The sequence below is a fragment of the Corvus kubaryi genome, unplaced genomic scaffold (genome assembly GCF_017639235.1).
Source record: "Corvus kubaryi isolate FWS band 111438036 unplaced genomic scaffold, C.kubaryi_AGA036_p1.0 66, whole genome shotgun sequence".
NCBI classification, from domain to species: Eukaryota; Metazoa; Chordata; class Aves; order Passeriformes; family Corvidae; genus Corvus; species Corvus kubaryi.
The window spans coordinates 439,987-456,903 of record NW_024582054.1 but is presented as its reverse complement, the minus strand read 5'-3'; the positions used below and the strand labels follow the sequence as shown (position 1 = coordinate 456,903).

General features: G+C 41.8%; 1 protein-coding gene across 1 annotated transcript in view; it reads left to right on the top strand.

The window, feature by feature from the left end:
• Nucleotides 1–16,917, top strand: part of LOC121673650 — a 54,833-nt gene that overhangs the window by 22,111 nt on the left and 15,805 nt on the right. Inside the window, exons 12-23 of the mRNA XM_042047219.1 lie at nucleotides 18–165; nucleotides 1,031–1,167; nucleotides 2,091–2,313; nucleotides 3,752–3,866; nucleotides 4,659–4,796; nucleotides 5,723–5,830; nucleotides 7,657–7,848; nucleotides 8,617–8,783; nucleotides 10,081–10,267; nucleotides 11,421–11,627; nucleotides 15,369–15,457; nucleotides 16,108–16,191. Of these exons, the coding sequence (XP_041903153.1) occupies nucleotides 18–165; nucleotides 1,031–1,167; nucleotides 2,091–2,313; nucleotides 3,752–3,866; nucleotides 4,659–4,796; nucleotides 5,723–5,830; nucleotides 7,657–7,848; nucleotides 8,617–8,783; nucleotides 10,081–10,267; nucleotides 11,421–11,627; nucleotides 15,369–15,457; nucleotides 16,108–16,191 (1,795 nt within the window). The remainder of the gene's footprint in view (nucleotides 1–17; nucleotides 166–1,030; nucleotides 1,168–2,090; nucleotides 2,314–3,751; nucleotides 3,867–4,658; nucleotides 4,797–5,722; nucleotides 5,831–7,656; nucleotides 7,849–8,616; nucleotides 8,784–10,080; nucleotides 10,268–11,420; nucleotides 11,628–15,368; nucleotides 15,458–16,107; nucleotides 16,192–16,917) is intronic.

The window sequence follows — 16,917 nt, the reverse complement described above, 5'->3', positions numbered from 1 at the left end:
GTCTGTTTTTATCTTAGCAATTGTTCATGCCACCAAGACCTGGACATGCGCTTCGGGTTTAACTTATGTTCTGAAGAGATGGCTTTCCTGGGGAAAAGAAAGAGATATGTAGCCAGTGCTCTCAAAAATGTTTTTCACCTACCATGCGATCTGCAGGATCAAGAAGTACGTGTGTGCTGAGGGGATAGAGCTGGAATCTCTAGTGCTTTCATGTACTCCTGTAAATGAGTGGTCAGCAAAACAGGCCACACATACCTGCTGTGCAGGTACAAGCTTGTCTGTGTGTCTTAAGTACATTTCCTTCTGCTGGCAAGGTTTGTTTTACCGAGAACACTGGTTGCAGTCATCATGCTTCATTACTCTCAATTTGGAATTTGTCATGGTTGAGGTGTGTTCATTCCTGCCATGCTGAGCTATAACTGGCTTGGTTCAGAAATACTGAATACATTACACAGCAAAGATTTTTTTCCCCTTGCTCCAATTTCACCGCTTTGTGAGAGTTTAGGACAAACATCTCTGAGTGCTTCTTATATCTTCTGTTCCTTGCAGTTTTGAAATTCCTTAAAATAAATATAATTTATTTTAAAATAACTTCAAGATACAGAAGAATAACTGAGGGTAGCTTAACAACATTGGCTGTGAACGGAGTGTATTTCTTCATGAGATTATCATGCAGGTTTTCATACATTAGTAGTCAGTGTGTGAAATAAGAAGAGTGGTGGAGTGAGAGATGTAGAGAAAATACATCGTTGTTTCCACAGAAGGTTTATTCTTATTCATCTGTGCCTGTATTTGCCCTAGAGATGGGTAAGAACCCAGGTTTGGCCTAATCTCTGAACCCACGTTTATCCAAAGGGAAATAAGTGGCAGTAGCAGTTGTTGCTTGGTTTTGGACTCTTTCCTTCTGAAAAGGGACCTGGGCTCAGAGCTCAAGACCTGGGCTGGCTGGGGTGACCAGACCCCACTGCAGTTTGGGATGCAATGTTGAATGCTGTCAGTGTGAACGTCCCATCCTCCCTCTGCCCAACAGGTCCCTGTTGTGGCTATCATCACGACAGGTGGAGGACTGAAGTCAATGACAGGATTGTATGGCAGCCTCATGGGACTCAAGAAGTTAAATCTCCTGGACTGTGTAACATACATCAGCGGGCTGTCCGGCACCACATGGTAAGCCAGCTCAAGCAGGAGGCCTGACCAGGCCTTTTGAGGATCACACTTCTGCTGAGAGTAGCTTCTAAGAGCAAACAGGATTGGGAGATTCTCTTCAACCATCATATAAACAATTTTCTCAGTAATAGGCCATTAAAGATTAGCTTGACTTGGTGCACACTTTTTCTATAAGCAATTCTTTACTGTGCCTATCAACTCCATGTGTGCAGCAGTTAAATGTGCATATGACAAGCACACTCATCAAGATGCTTTCTAGGTAAGTAGTTAGTGTGGATGTAACTGTGGATGCTCATAGCATCATGCCTCTTCCTTTCTCCACTGATGTCCCAGCTGTTGTGGTTCCCATTAACTTCTGAGACTGGCTGTGATTTCTAACTGGAAAAAACTGCTGGATAGTGCACACTTACCTCTGCAACCTGCCAGTTTTGTGTTCCCCTGGCCAGAGTTATTCCCTGCTCACAGGACCTACAGTTGCCTAATGTCTGATTGTCCCATGTAGAGGAGGTTGGTAAAATAGAGGATGATGTTAAAACAAAGCATAGTGATATCATAAGATTAACACTAAGTTAATCAAAGCCAAGAGACAGCAGCTGATATGAATGAATTTAAGGTTCCGAAAAATAAGCAAAGAAATTTTATTATCATTTTCTGCCTAATTTGTGCTTCACAAATGTACCTATGTTCACACCTGGCAGTTTTATCCCTTAAGCAAAGGTCAAGAACAAAAACTGCACTTCATTCTTCAGGGCAATCTGAAGTCGTAGAAACTCTGGAATGTTCATTCTGCTGAATGGAGTAGCTAAACCAGAGTATGTGTGAGCAGAAGGAAATGCCTAAAGGTAAACTTCTGTTCTGAAAGCACAAAATTTCCAGCCTTTTTTTGCTCCTTTTGACTTTTGCTCTGTATTGTCTTTCTCCAGGACCATGGCCAACTTATACAGAGATGCCTACTGGTCACAGAAGGACCTGGACTCACATATTGGTGAAGCCCAGAAACAAGCAACGAAGTGCAAGATGGGCTGTTTCTCAATGGATCGCATGAAGTACTACAACAAGCAGCTTTGCCAGAGGAAAGAAGAGGGATACAGGACATCATTTATAGACCTTTGGGGTCTCATGATTGAGTACTTACTGAATGATGGGGTACGATGTATATTCCATTTCTTAAAGAACCATGTGTTTTTCCCTTAGTGGATGGAAACGAGTCCATCATTTCAGAGAATGTACCTCCAAGCAGAGCGGAATTCTGTGTGTTAACAAAATACCAGATTTTTAACACTCCTTTAATAGTTTTCCTAGAGAGAAATGCATCCTGTATGCTAATAAATTAGATTGTGGATGCAGCCATTTGAACTCTGGCTGCTATTTAAATGGAAGTGAAGGCAATCTTGGGAAGTGCATCTAAGATGAAAATTACTCATGCAAAACGAGTTCAAAATGCAAAGCAGAGTGAAAACTATCTCAAGCAACCCTGAAACAGCTAGAATGTTCAGTGAATTGCATCCACTGGCAGGTAACTTGATCTGCAAGTACACTGGAGGCAAGTGCATATTTTACTTTTGCTCAAAAGCACTACTCATATGGTTTAAGTGATGCTAATTTTTGTAAGTAATTACAGATTTGCTTCTCTGTTACCTGAAGGGCTTTCTACCCCTACAGTAAAATAGCCCGCTTCCTTGTCTCCCCATGTGGATCACAGTTCCAGGATGTGTGCTTTGGCACTTAGAAAGTGGGAAAGGGTGAGTGGTTGAGGATTGAGCAGAAGTGTCCTCCAGCAGGGGCAGAAGTGCTACAGTTGTTCTACCATTCATTAGGGATTATTTTTCTATAAGTACATGTATAGCATTATGTATATGTAAACAGAACATAAATGCATACAGAGAGGAATACCAGGTGTTAAATAAAGGTGTGAGCTAAATAGATGCCTCTCTTTTAATCTCGGATAGATGAGGTCCCCCTCAGAATTTAACCAAACATTTTCCTCTTTGAGCAGTGCTGACTATTGCTATGTAACCATTAACTCTCCCTAATTTTCCAGAACTAGCTGCTGTTAAATTTTCCAGTAGTTCATGAGATTGCATGTTTTTTTATAAACCTCTTCAATGACAATATGCTTTTTCAGAAAAGGTGGGTGGGGTGCAAATAATTTGCTGCCAAATTTCAGTCCCCTTGCAAGGCTGGACTGTGATAGCTGTTGTGTGGTAGGGCTCACATGCTCAAGGGCTTCCTTCAGATTCAGGAGAGGCAAGGATAGCTCACTACACTCTTCAGCACAAGGAGCAGACCACCCCTCCTCCTACATGTCAGGGCAGTACTTCCTAGGAAATACAGATGTGTAAAGAAATAGTTGCCTCCCTCCTCATCTTTTTGTGAATCCATGCACAGAGCCAGGCTGGAGCCATGCACTGAGCAGTTCAGTGCTGGTTAGTGGGGCTACCTGCAGTGCTCTGTGTGATGGAGCTGCCGGGGTATGTCCTGCATGCTGGGGGTGGAGCTGCCCGGCTCCTCCAGCACCAGGGCCAGTGAATTCACCATGTGTTGTTTCCATCTCCTCTCACATACCACTTTTTCTTCATACCAGAAAGACCCCCACAAGCTTTCAGAGCAGCAAGAAGCACTGTGTGATGGCCAGAACCCACTGCCCATCTATGTGTCAGTCTGCGTCAGGGACAGTTACAGCACCAATGATTTCAAAGGTAAGGATGTTGTTTTGGATCCTTTGAGGCTGAAATTGGCAGCTGAATTCCTGTCATCACTCTTTTCTTCTTGGTAGCACTTGGAGAAAAGAATCCTGATGTGTTATCTGCTTTTTTGAGAAATAACCATCACCTCCATGCCTTACAATGTTAATACAAGGGTTTTGGGGAGCAGCATTTCACTGTCTAGACATACGCACTAGAAATTCTGCCAGAAAGGCCATTTTTGAAGTATCATCACATCCACCTAGAATGAGAAGTATTGGAATTATCCAAGAATTGCTTTTTCTCAATGGCCAGGTATTGTTTCTATATGAAGAATGACCACATAGTTATCGTACAGTTTGGGAAGGCTTCCAACTTTCCAGTCTCCCAACTGAATCTGTTGTTTTTCTCATTGTCCTCTTTGTTTGGGTTTTTTTTCTGTGGAGAATCAGATGGAGGAGAAGGGGAAGAGGAGAATTCAGATCAATTTTTTTGTTGTTGAGGCAAGAAAATGAATCATTTCTGAATGAAAACAAAATTATGGCCCATGACATTTCTGTCCCAGTCTTCACTCACACTGCAGTTACATCAGACAACTGCACTTCACTTGGAGAGGATATCCAGGAAAGCCAAGAACTAATTTTGTCTCCATTAGTACCACACATAGCATAATTGGTCTTAAGGTATGAGTGAGGCTTTGCAAAGGCAACATATTAAACATAACTCAGACCAATGTGTACCTGAGCTTCCCCTCTCCCCGCACCTGCCTGGGAACCCTCAAAGTGTCTCGTTGTGGCTGTATTGCAGAGTGGGTGGAGTTCACTCCCTACGAGGTGGGGCTTCTGAAGTACGGCGCGTTCATTCGCACGGAGCACTTCGGAAGCGAGTTCTTCATGGGCCGCTTGTTGAAAAAGCTCCCCGAATCCCGCATCTGCTACCTTCAAGGTGAGATATAGCATTGTCCTGGCACAGAGACACTTTGGAGGGGTGTAATGCTGTTAACCAGTGGGTAGATAGTTCTGTCCTAACGTACCGTCTGCTGGGAAATGGGAGTGGTAGTTTATCCAAAAGAATACAGTAAAAAAACCTGCATATTTTTTCAATTTCTTGTCACTGTCTTGGTAGATGAGTTGTCTGTGTCTTAGACATGGAATAGATGAGGCTCCTTAATTCTTTCATTGTAAGTAATAGCTCCCACTTCTTTGGTTATTCTTCTGATTCTTCTCTGAACTCCAACTTAAGTACAATTCTGATAGTCATATTTAAATTTACAATGACTGGTGAAATGGTGGCACTCTGTTTTGTCAACAAAGCCACCAGTGCCCCTGTGGGGAGGCAGAGAGGGGCAATCCTGGATGGAGAAAAGAGTGCACAGTGGAGCTGGAGCCCACTGCATGTATAAGCCTTTACAAGTTGTGGTGTGAGATCTTGTCTTACAAACCAAACCTCCGAAAAGCCAGTTCATCCCCTTTTGAAACAATTCAGGGTGTTTGAACGAGTTACTGATCAGAGTATGTGCAGAAAAAGATAAAGTGGAGAACGGAAGGTGGGGATGGAAAGGAAGTGTTTGCTATTTATGTTTTATCTGAATTCTTTATTTTGCCTGTTGAGTGAGTGGGTCTTTTTTATTCTTGTCTCACATTCTTTTCTTTCTTTACCATGTGGCAGAGCCATGTAGTAGGTTAGGCACAAAGTTGATGGTAGCATGAACTGAAATAATGACACAGAAAGTTAAGAGGAATTTAATAGACTAGAAGTTTAGAAATATTTGCATTAAGCCCATTAAAAAATTAAGCCAGGAGGTCAAAACAGAAGAAAATGGGCATTTTCTTGTTAAAATGTGTCCTTGTGTTCACTAATTCCTTTTCCAGGTATGTGGAGCAGTATATTTTCGGTGAACCTGTTACAAATATGGGGACTGTCGCACAGTTCTGAGGACTTCTGGAAGAGATGGACACAAGACAGAATAGAAGAAGTTGGTGAGAAATTATTAAGCCTTTCATTTATGGTCATTTATTTTCCTGTATGGCTTTTGGCATCATCTTGTCAACTTTGCTGAAGCTGGTATTGACACTGAACTGTGCCGTAAATCAAATCCCTCCTGATGGGAGAGAATTTTCTAAAAGTCCCTGCAAGGAGTTTCAAAGATAAACTGAGATTTTCCTTGAGTTTCAATGCTGCCAGATGTTTATTAAGTCTTATCAGAGGAACAGTGCCACTAGCGTGACCCAGGTACAGCATAGAGCACAGAAAAGCAGGAGAGAAGTCTCTTGTTATCAAGATTTGCACAGCCTTTTAAAGATAATTTAACCAATAGTTACTAAAAACGTATATTATTTTCACTTTCCTACCAATTATTCAGTAACGCGGGCAGGAACTGCGGAATTCTCTATCCAATCATTCCAAACTACTTTACTGCAGAACATGGAGTAGTAGAAGAAGAAGGTTTAGAGAACAACAACAATCCTCCATTTTGATATTTTTTATTCTTATCTATTTACTACAAAGAGAAGCCCAAAACCTCTAAATTTTTCACCCTGTGACAATCTTACATAGTAGTCTATCACCTAATTCACACCACTGTATTTTCTAGTTCTTGTCTGACCGTTGGTAATTTTTTCCGAGGTTGGAGGTTAAAACAGTGTTGTTCAGGGGGGTAAGAACCCTTAAAAACAGGCAGAGAAATATTCTCGGCACTCTGGGTTCCTACATGGTATCACAGGATCTTACTAAGCGATAGCAACTTCCCCTCACACTGTATAGACTAAGAGGAAGAAAGTAATCAGAGAAAGGCTGCTGTAGTTACAACACTTACTAAAGCTCTACTGGTTCCTTCAGAGGATGTTTTAGAGGGGTCAGATGTTTCTCAGGAAGTGTTTTGGCATTACCATTCTCACTTATCCATACAGAACCAAGAACCAACAGCAGAGGATATGGTAATTTTTACTGCCTATGTGGAGAATAAACCTTAGTATCAATTGGTTAATCAATATTTCTTGGGGTTTTATTTTATTACTCAGTACAGTAATAACTGCATTGGATTCATACTGATACAAAGATAAATGAGGCCCAGAGGGTATTTTCTGAAGCAATATAGAAACCATGATTTTATTGCTAAATCACTTAATATGATTGTAACTATAATTACAGACATCCTGAAAAATGCAGAAATACATCTGTGCAATCATGGAAACCACCAGGTCTCTCCTGCTGCACTCTCAGCCTCTTGGGCTGGCAAAGCAGATTGTCATTTCCAGAAACCACACCTTGTGCCATTTCTGCTTTTCACCCACATGCCATCTATCCACCCCCTAAACTACCCATAGTTTCTGAATGTGAATGTATGCCCCAGGTTTTCCTGGGGTGCTCTCACTCTGCTGATTAAGCATATGCTCATGTAGTGATTATTGGGTAGCAGCTGTCACTGTTGCAATAGACCCTGTGGTTGCTGTTGTTGCCCATCTGACTAAGCAGTAGCGTATTCATCAGCCCCCTTTTCTCCATGCTTGCATCTGTTTCATGCTATCTTCCTGTGAGGATATTTGACTTCTGACTGAACATTTTCTGAATTGCTTGATTTCCTTAAGGTGTCCTTTTCCCAAGACTAAAGATTGCTTCTGATGAACTGTCTTCAGGCCAAAGCTTAAGACCATCTTTTTCCAGCAGCCATTCCTTTCCTTCAGAAGAGTTTGTGTGTGTTTAGTGAATCATCCAAGAATAGCCCCTGAGAACTCCTTTGCAACAGGGCAAACAACAGGGAATATTAGTTAACAAGCAGTTCACCACTTTTTCTCCCCTCCTCTAGATGAAGACCCAGTGTTGCCCACAAGACCCCACGAGCTGAGGACTCGCATGTACACCCCCCCTGGCCCCCTGTCCAGCGCCCTTCGGGGAGCACTGACCGACCGCTTCTCCGTCGCCCAGCACCACAATTTCCTGAAGGGCTACCAGCTGCATAACAACTACATGGAGAACCAGCACTTCTGTCGGTGGAAAGGTGATGGCGGCTAATATTTAACTGGCATCATTTTCAGGTGCTTTTGGGGTGGGGAATTTAGGAAAGAAGCCTGTCTGGCTTGGCAGGGGATAAAAATCCTCCCGAGAGAACATTTATTTTCTCAATGGAGAGGACGCACTAAGACTTCAGTGTTGCCAGGTATTTAAGACTTAATGTTTGTATTCATTTGCTTCAGCTGAGACCTCTGCAGTTCAGACTGAGAGGGTAGACTTGAAGCTGACAGAACCAAATTTAAAGTGGCAGAGAGCAGAGTGAACATGGGAGGCTTAATTTGGCAAGATTATACCTCTAGCTTCAGAGGCACCTGAAATATCCAAGAAAATATCACCTGTAAGAGAAAACTGGAAAGGAATGGGGCTTTCTAGTCCAAAGAAGTGGGGACTGAGTGGGAGGCATGAGTCTGAATGTATAAAGGATTGAAACTATTTCGTTCTCCAAATCAATGAGAGAGAAGATGAAACAATGACTGAAATGAAGTAAGGCAAATTTAGGTTAATTATTAGACCTAGCTTACTGGCACTAACAAGCATGACATCTTAATGGAATGTATTGCCTGCAAACTCAACATAGATTTTTCAGAACAGGAGCTTAGGGGTTTTGCAGTCTTTCTCATGCCTGTTTGACAATCTAGTAGTGTGGCAATTAAATTAGACTAGGCCTCTGGAATGGTCAGTTCCACCTTACACTTCTTTTTCCAGTCAAATTATCTGCAGATCTATTCTTACTCAAAAAATATTTTCCTTTTAGACACTGTGTTAGACACACGTCCCAACCAGCTAATGCAAAATTCTGATCACCTGGGCATGATAGATGCTGGATTTTTCATCAATACCAGCAGTGCACCACTTCTAAGGCCACAGAGGGAAGTGGATGTCATCATATATCTAAGTTATACTACTGGATCACATACATCGGTGAGGACGTTCTTGTTACCATGTGTTGTGTCTCCTTTTACTTGTAAATGCCCAACCTGTAGCATCCAGAACTGCTGGTTTTATCAGCTGTTCAGTTTATAACATCTTCCTTCTCCTACATTTTTCACTGCAGTGATTAATATTGTTCCTGTTTCCTGGACTCTTTCTTGCTGGTTTATTCAAGGGGGTGTCAGCATGGTCTCTTCCAGAATGATGGGAGGAGCCTCTTCTGCTTTATGCTGAATCAAGCAGGCTTCCAGACCCTGCACAGGAATATTCATAAAGATGAGGAAGTGATTTCTTCTGACTCAAGTTAGAATATAAAAAGGGTTAAGTGGATATCAACAGCAGATGATTTCTGGGCTGACAAAGAAGATGCTACAAGTAAAATTCAGTGATGAGCATCTTCCTGCAGAAACCCCATTTCATGGAGATAAAGTTAATTAGCTGTCTATAAGGGCTAGCAGAAAAGAAGTTTGGATCTTTTTATGTCAGAAGCTGAGGTTAGTTGAAAACTCACTATTAAGTACTTTGGCCTGCTTAAGTAGAATTACATTTTGAGAATGAGAGCAGCTGTGCTAATGCTAATAAGCTGTATGTTGCATGAGAGATGTAATGAAGTTTTATTTCAGCCTCATTCATTGTCTAGATAAAACTTACAAAAAAAAAGGCTGCTACAATTTCAAGTACTTTAGTAGAAGCCTTTTTCTGCTTGGTAGTGTTCACTCTTAGGTGATGCAGAGTAAATAACACAGTGCATATTAGGACATGATATTTTATTAAACATTTCAGGGAAAAGATATAGCATAGCCCAGTACTTCAGGCTTTCTCAGTAGAGTATCAGGCTCAATTAACACTGTGACATAATGCCTACACAAGCAGAGACATAATTGCACATTCAAACTTAACTTTCTTATCTCCTGGCTTCCAAGCACAAAGTAAGATACCTTAAACATTTTCTTGCTGTGGTTTTTTTTCTGTTTAATTCTAGACAATCTATTAAAGACAGGCTCTTTCATTTGCTGACACTCATGCTTTACCCTAAACTTCTGCAAATTGTTTCAATTTTTTGAAAAAAAGCAGTGTCCTGGGTGAATTCTTTAATTCTGCAACTGGGTTTACAGCTTCTGATTAGCAATGTGGTTACTATGTGTGGTAATTATGTGTAGAGTAACCCTTGATAAGAAGCAACTCACCCTATGGATCTGAGTCACTAAACCTTAATAGTAGATGGCAATTTGGGGTCTTTAGACAATGAAGTTGATTTCCAATGCTGACCATTTTTGTGATCCTCCAGTCTCTAGATAAGGCATGTAAATACTACTCAGAACAGAAAATCCCCTTCCCAACAATTTCTTTGACTGATGAAGATAAGAAAAATCTGAAGGAGTGCTACATTTTCCAAGATTCAGATTTGCCAGGATGTCCGATTGTAATTTTTCTTCCCCTTGTGAATGATACCTTCCAAGAGTACAAAGCACCTGGTAAGTTACAAGTAGTGGCAAAGCATTAAACAAAAGACACCACTGCTTCCCTGACTCAGCCAGAGCTTCTTCTTTGCTGCTGGCCATCTTTGCTGGCTGGGTTCATGGGGGAGCACTTCAGCTAATTAAACTTGTTTTCCCCATCCCTGCCAAAGCTATTATGTTCACTCATGTCTTCCTTGTGGCCCTAAGAGAATAGACACAGCCCGTGTCTTTTGGATGGTGTTTACCTTCACCTCTCTTCCATTTGTTACTTGAAGTGTTCCTACCTAACTGAAAAAGCTTTTTTCCTGTGAAAAGTACAGCTCTCTCAGATTATTTCCCCCTGAATATATTGTCTATTGTCTGGGTATTTAATTCTACGCTTGAGGAACCAGAGTGTCACATATGAATGGTGGGGGAGCAAGAACCTGCCTTTCAGGCTGAACTCCTGCAGTGTTAAGATCAGTGTGTCTCATTTTGGTACAGCACCAGCCTGGGGATCATTTTATTGACTGTGCTGTACTCAGGGCCTGTCACTCTTTTTCTGCCAGGCCACCTACTTTGTATTCCTCTTCTTTACTGCAGGTTAGTAGGATGCATTTGCTCTGCTCCTTGGTAGCAGGGAGGTTAAGTCCAAAATGCTGCTGTTGTGGAATTTGCGTGACACAAGAAACAGAAAGGCAGAGATGGATCCTGTTGGCAGGTGCCCTGCACCTTATTCAGCATTGCAGGAACTCTCTGTTTCCACATGTTTCTATTGCTCCTTTCTTGTTTAAATTCTGTTCTCTTACTAGCAATTAATCTTCCTCAGCTGAGGTTCATAGAAATCCCAGCTGCCCAGGGTAAGGCCTGCAGCGCATTGACAGTGGCTTTTGGAGTGCCCTTTCAGGCTGACATCCTTGCCTGACCCATGGCTTTAATGAGACAGATGTTTCCGAGTAAGCTGTAGATGAACATTACAATGCCATCCCTCACTTCTCCCTTGTGCCTTCCTCACTTCAGACCCACAACGTTCTCTTGACTAGGGTGGCAATAGATGGACCTGCATTGTGCATTTAAACCTTATGAATTTTCTTCAGGAGAAAAGTCCCACTCTTTGAGCTTTTGTGGACAGTTTGACACTGATTGAGATACACATCGTGTCACGACAACAACAACTCTTTCCCTCCAGGTGTCAAGCGCTGTTGCTCAGAGATGGAGGAAGGCCAACTTGATTTGACCAGCCGCTGTTCCCCGTACTGCATGTTCTCAGTCAGGTACACCGATGAGAACTACCGCAAGCTGCTGAATCTCAGCGAGTACAACATCCTCAACAACTCTCAGATGATTATGCAGGCCTTGCAGACAGCGATGCAAAGGAGAAGGCAGAAAATGTGCTGATCGCCCGTCCAACTGCCCTTATCTTCTCAGAGGAGTTCTTCATGCTCTAGGACCCAGAAGGGACACAGCTTTTTCAAACACTGGCCATTCTGCACTGCAGAAACTACCCCAGCTGGTGCAGTGGCTTGCTGGGGTTTTTCCATTCCCAAGAAGTGGTCTCTATAAGCAAAGACATTGTGTGGGAAATTTTTACATGTTTTGTTCCATAAATTAAGGTTGTCTGTAGAACACTCTTTGCCTAAAATACTTGTTAGATTTTTTAAATAGCATGATTTTAAGCCTAACTTATTATAATACATGACATAAAGGACAATAATTTTTTACCACCACAGTGCTACAGTTATACAACCCAGCCAACACACCTACAGGCCATAAGAAGGGAGTATAAACACTCTGCTCCCACAATTCTGCTTTGTGGAACACAAGGTGCAACCAGCCCTGGAAAACAAAGAGAACCTAAGACGCAACTGGAAGCTGGTATTGGATCCCTGGGCCAACTCTGTTTTGCAAGTGTCCCGAAGAGCAGCCACAGAGGCTGGAAACGTAAGAGGGACAAGTGTGTGCACACAACCAGCCCCATCATTTGCATCCACATCCTGGGCTCTCTTGGGCTGTGAATGAATCATATGTGATGGGAAGGAGCAACTTAGGGGGAAGTGGCGTAAGACTTTTCGCATAAAATTTTTTTTTAAAGCAAAGGGTGTTAATTTGGGCACATCAAAATTCCCTGTTAATTTATGTCAGTTTTAATTGGTTTATACTGAGACAGTATATAAAACCTCAACACTTTAATTTGAAGCTTTCAAAATAAAACACCCTGGATCCTTTTCCCCCTGTTATTTCTTATAATAAAATACCATTCTTAAATTTAAAAAAATAAAAAAGTACTTGAAAATATTTTACTTCCAATAGACAATGAAAATTTGCTGTCTTACTCCATGAAAACAGTTTAGGTCATATGCCTATCAACAAAACTTCTTATTTGTTTGGTTCTGTCTGCACAAACTGAGCAAAAGTGAGTCAGTAGTCTGCAACAACTAAGACCATCTTAAAACAATCCAAAGACCATGCATGGGATCTAGCACAAAACCACCAATTACATTTGTTTGGGCTTGCATTTTTAAACTTCCTTCATTTTCCATTTTATTGAAAGTGCCTTTTTTAACTGTTCTGAACTGTGCTGAGGGTGAGCTGTAAAAATTATTTATAAATCCATAACAACTTTTGCATTCCAGGAGCAAGTCAAATTGAAAACACGCTTTATTAATAAGTTTTACATCCTAAAGACAGCTGGGAAAATTTTGAAGAAAGTGTCTATTCAGTCAGAAAAACATCTATCAACTAGATATTATAATGTGGGACTAAAATAGACCAGGGAAAATGCTTGGGTAAGTTGAAACATTTCATGTTAATATTTTACAAAACATCTTTGTTTTGAAACATAACTTCTTTTTAATAGACTGCCTACCTCGTCAGCCCAGGGAACCCAACCTGAAAATAACAGGTTTCATTCACAGCCAAATAACATGTTTGGCTTGTTACAGAATGATGCTCTGAGGATGTTCAAGGAGAGATGACAAATTATCTTTACAAATTGGTTCACAATGACTTTTCCAACACTTCAGTCATTTATTATATCATAACAAAACTTGCATTTTTGTGCAACTGTAGCCTAATGTTGCAAGCCTAAAGATCACAGCATAAATATTAACGTTTGAAACTCTTTAGGTTTTGAACAACTACGCACTTCTGCTGGTATTTTTTTGTTTGTTTGTTCTGTGGTAGTTTCACTAGTCACGGTCAGAAATATGACGCTATGTGCTCTGCATATAATCCTGGGAATTGCTTCCATTTTTACCTGAAAACCCTCTTGTGAAAAAACCCCATAGTTTTTAGTGTTAAACTCGTGCCGCCTCCAGTTCTGAAGAAATGTTATTTATGTGTAAAAATTGTGTGTATACACTACCAGACAATAAAGGCTTGTTTGCAAAATGAACATTCTGCCTTGCTCCACATATTCAGGCATTTCAGTAATATGCTTCAGGTTCACAGTGTGTTCCTTGTTCCTGGAAAACAAAACTGTTTTTATCTCTGCAAAGAGCATACCAAATACTTGCTTGTATCGTGGATAAAGGAATGTCTCAAGGGACAGATTGCAGGAGTACGGAGTGAGCCATGGTCCCTCCCTCCTGCAAGGGCTGTCTCTGATAAAGATTGCAAATGCTGTTCATGAAAATGAGAGTTTTTTGGTCATTGGCACTATGGGAGTGAAAGCCTCAGAGGGCCCATCCTGGTAGACAGTCTGGTTTGTAGCTTTGCCCTCTAAGCAGATGTCATAGTAAAGCACTGTCTTTAAACATGACTGACAGATGCCAATGCTGCCAATTTTCTGAGACCTAATGAAAAATGCATTGCATCAAGCTACATCATTGCAGCTGGCACACAGGCGAAACATGCCAGAGTGTAGACACAACCCTTCATGGTGTTATGAAATACTGTAGCCTATGGCAAAAATTTATTCTACCAAGTTGGCTGTGATGACTGTTGATATTATTTTCCAAGGGAATGTGCAGAGGGGACCTGTGCTGGCCGGTGGCAATGTTTGACCGGTAAACTCAAGAATGCTCAGGGAATGAGCACTTTTTTGTTCATAGACAATGTACTGGGGAAGCAGGAAAGCCAAAGGAATCCCTTTCCCCAGAAAGTTCGATCTGTTATGATCTGTGGATGATGCAACAGTCTTTGGCTGCCTTTTCTAATCCTCTTCCTGTGAGCTGTGAGCCATGCCAGTTCTGATGGCCCAGGTGTCAGCTGTGTGTGGACAGGGGCAGGTGTCCTGCCCCAGGAGTGGTGTCACAGTTGTGCCGAGGACTTTGGAGAGGTCAGGGTGTGTGGGGACAGTGTGAGGTCAGGGCTGAGTTCTGCATCTGGCTGGCAGGTTTCATTGGGTCAGACAGGAGCACTTAAATGCAGCTCGTTTGCAGCCAGAGTCAGTCTGAGCTGGAAAACCATGCAGAAGTATTCATGGGGATGGAGCTAAGCTAAGGAAAGTCATTGCTTCAGGACTCCAGATCTAAACACAAAAATAATAATAACAAGCCATAGGAAAGAAGAGGGAAGGAGTACAATGACTTGAGGAGATACTCAGCCCTGCTGGACCTTGGCTGAGTAGATATAAACCACCAAATGAGTGTGCTGCTCTGCCTAGGCTCTGCATGCCTAGACCTGGGATTGTAGGGGCATGTGGTTCAGAAAGCCTTAAACTGTTTTTTGCAATAACCAGGTTAGTCTGAGAGCAATAGTGTTGTGTCTCTCATTTGGTTTTTTTTTCTTATTAGCTGTTTTATTGTATCTGCTTACCATCACAGTTAACCTACATTCAATTTATATACTGTTGCTGTATCTTATTACAGAGTATGTATTTCTGTGGGCTTTGAGGGCTTGCTAAGTTGAAAGTTCGGTCCTCAGGTAAGAGGGCATCCTTCTCTAATGTTTAGTTATAAACCTGCCATTGGCCAGTGTAGAGCAAAGTGACTCAAACACAATACTTCCACCTGCTATATAGGCAAAGGTATTTTTTCCTACTTATTTGACCACAGGGTTCAGCTTCCTACCATAAGAAAATGGGAGGGGAATAACTGGTTTTAAGAAACCAGTCAGAGGTGGGGCTCTGAGTCAGTTTATAATATAGTTGCTCACCTGCATATGAGACATTTTGAACTCTTGGTGTCTGTGGAAGCTGGGAGATGTGAGATTGCATTGCCACAGATAACACTGGACGTGTGTGTGAATGCGAGCACGATGGATCAAGATGGCATTTTGTCTCAGGTAAGAAGGGTGCAGAGCAGAGCAAGGCATCTGGGATCTTAAGCAGTTGTGTTGCATGTAGTGCAAAGATGATTCTACTTTCTTGACCTACCATTGACTATAATGACTCTACACAGGATGAAGGAATCAAGGCTTCAAGACCTCAATATCAAAACTTTAAAAACTATAGTAAACCACAGGAAGAAAATGCAAGCTTCTTGGGGAGCAAGAGCTTATTTACAAGAGGAGCATTTTGAATATTTAGAGGGTTTATTAATTTCAGAGACACGATATACGCAACTTTAGAATAAGTATTAAATAACATGGAGGTGTACTTCAAGGCGAAAGATTAATGATAGGGTGTGTTTGTGGGAGACAGGTTTGCTGTTCCTTTAACAGCCAGGGCCAGGACCTGCTTCACCTCCCTGTGTGTCATGAAGGGTGGACCTTACCTGGCTGCTACGCCTCTGCTCAGGCTTACTGGGGCAAGCACAGCCCTGGCAATGGCACCGGGCACCGCAGGAAACCCCAGTTCCTGCCAAGGCTCTACAGCCAGCACTGACCATGGGCTCCCTGTCCCTGTGGCTCTGAAATTCCTAATTCCCAATGAGGATTGCCTTTAAGAGACATGATGGTTTTTCCAGGGATAAGGTTGGCCCTTCTTGTTCCAGGACCTGATCTCCCAAACCTCTCAACAAGGAGACGGAACTATGCAGCTGAATCCTGATGGGAAACAGAGGACTTCTCTTATAAAGGTACCGCAAAGGAAAATTTCAAAAGGAAACTGTAAAGGGGACTTTCCTGCTGGGTGGCGGCTGGGTGAAAACAGATAGGGTTCAGCATCTGCCAAACAATGTAATTAGCTACTGTAACCCATCCAGCTCCCTCCATGAAACACTGTCCCACTTATTGTTTTGATCATCCCACTTACATAGTCTTGCTTCATGTTACATTCTTAGTGTGGTTTCCTGTCCTTGGCACATGGGGAACAACCTCTGTTTAAACAAGACTAATATGTTTAAAAGGATGGGCTTCAATAGGCTTTCTCTACATATGTCTTGCTAAAGCGCAAGTTTACTGCCAGTGTACATGGCAAGAGCTAGGAAATTATGCCATTTATTCTTACAATAGTATGGCAGAATCTTAAAGTTGATTTTCAACACCTGATTTCCTGAATTAACCCCTCTTCTGGCCTCTAGTAAAAACTAGTAGATTCCCAGGAGACTTCAGACATGAAATCTTTCCTCTAGGAAATGAAAGGACTAGATGTGCTAGAAAAGTTTTTTACCCTTCCTCTCTCTAGTTTGAAGCCATTTATTAGTAATTAGGAACTCTCCCTTGTTCTCCTTTGTGATGAGTAAAGCTGCTGAGCAGCAGGCATTGTGCTCTCAGTTTAAGGAACAGCCAACCTTTTCTTGATTAGCTGAATGGAAAACCCAAAGATGAGAAAATATACCCCCAAATACAACTCTTCAGGGGTC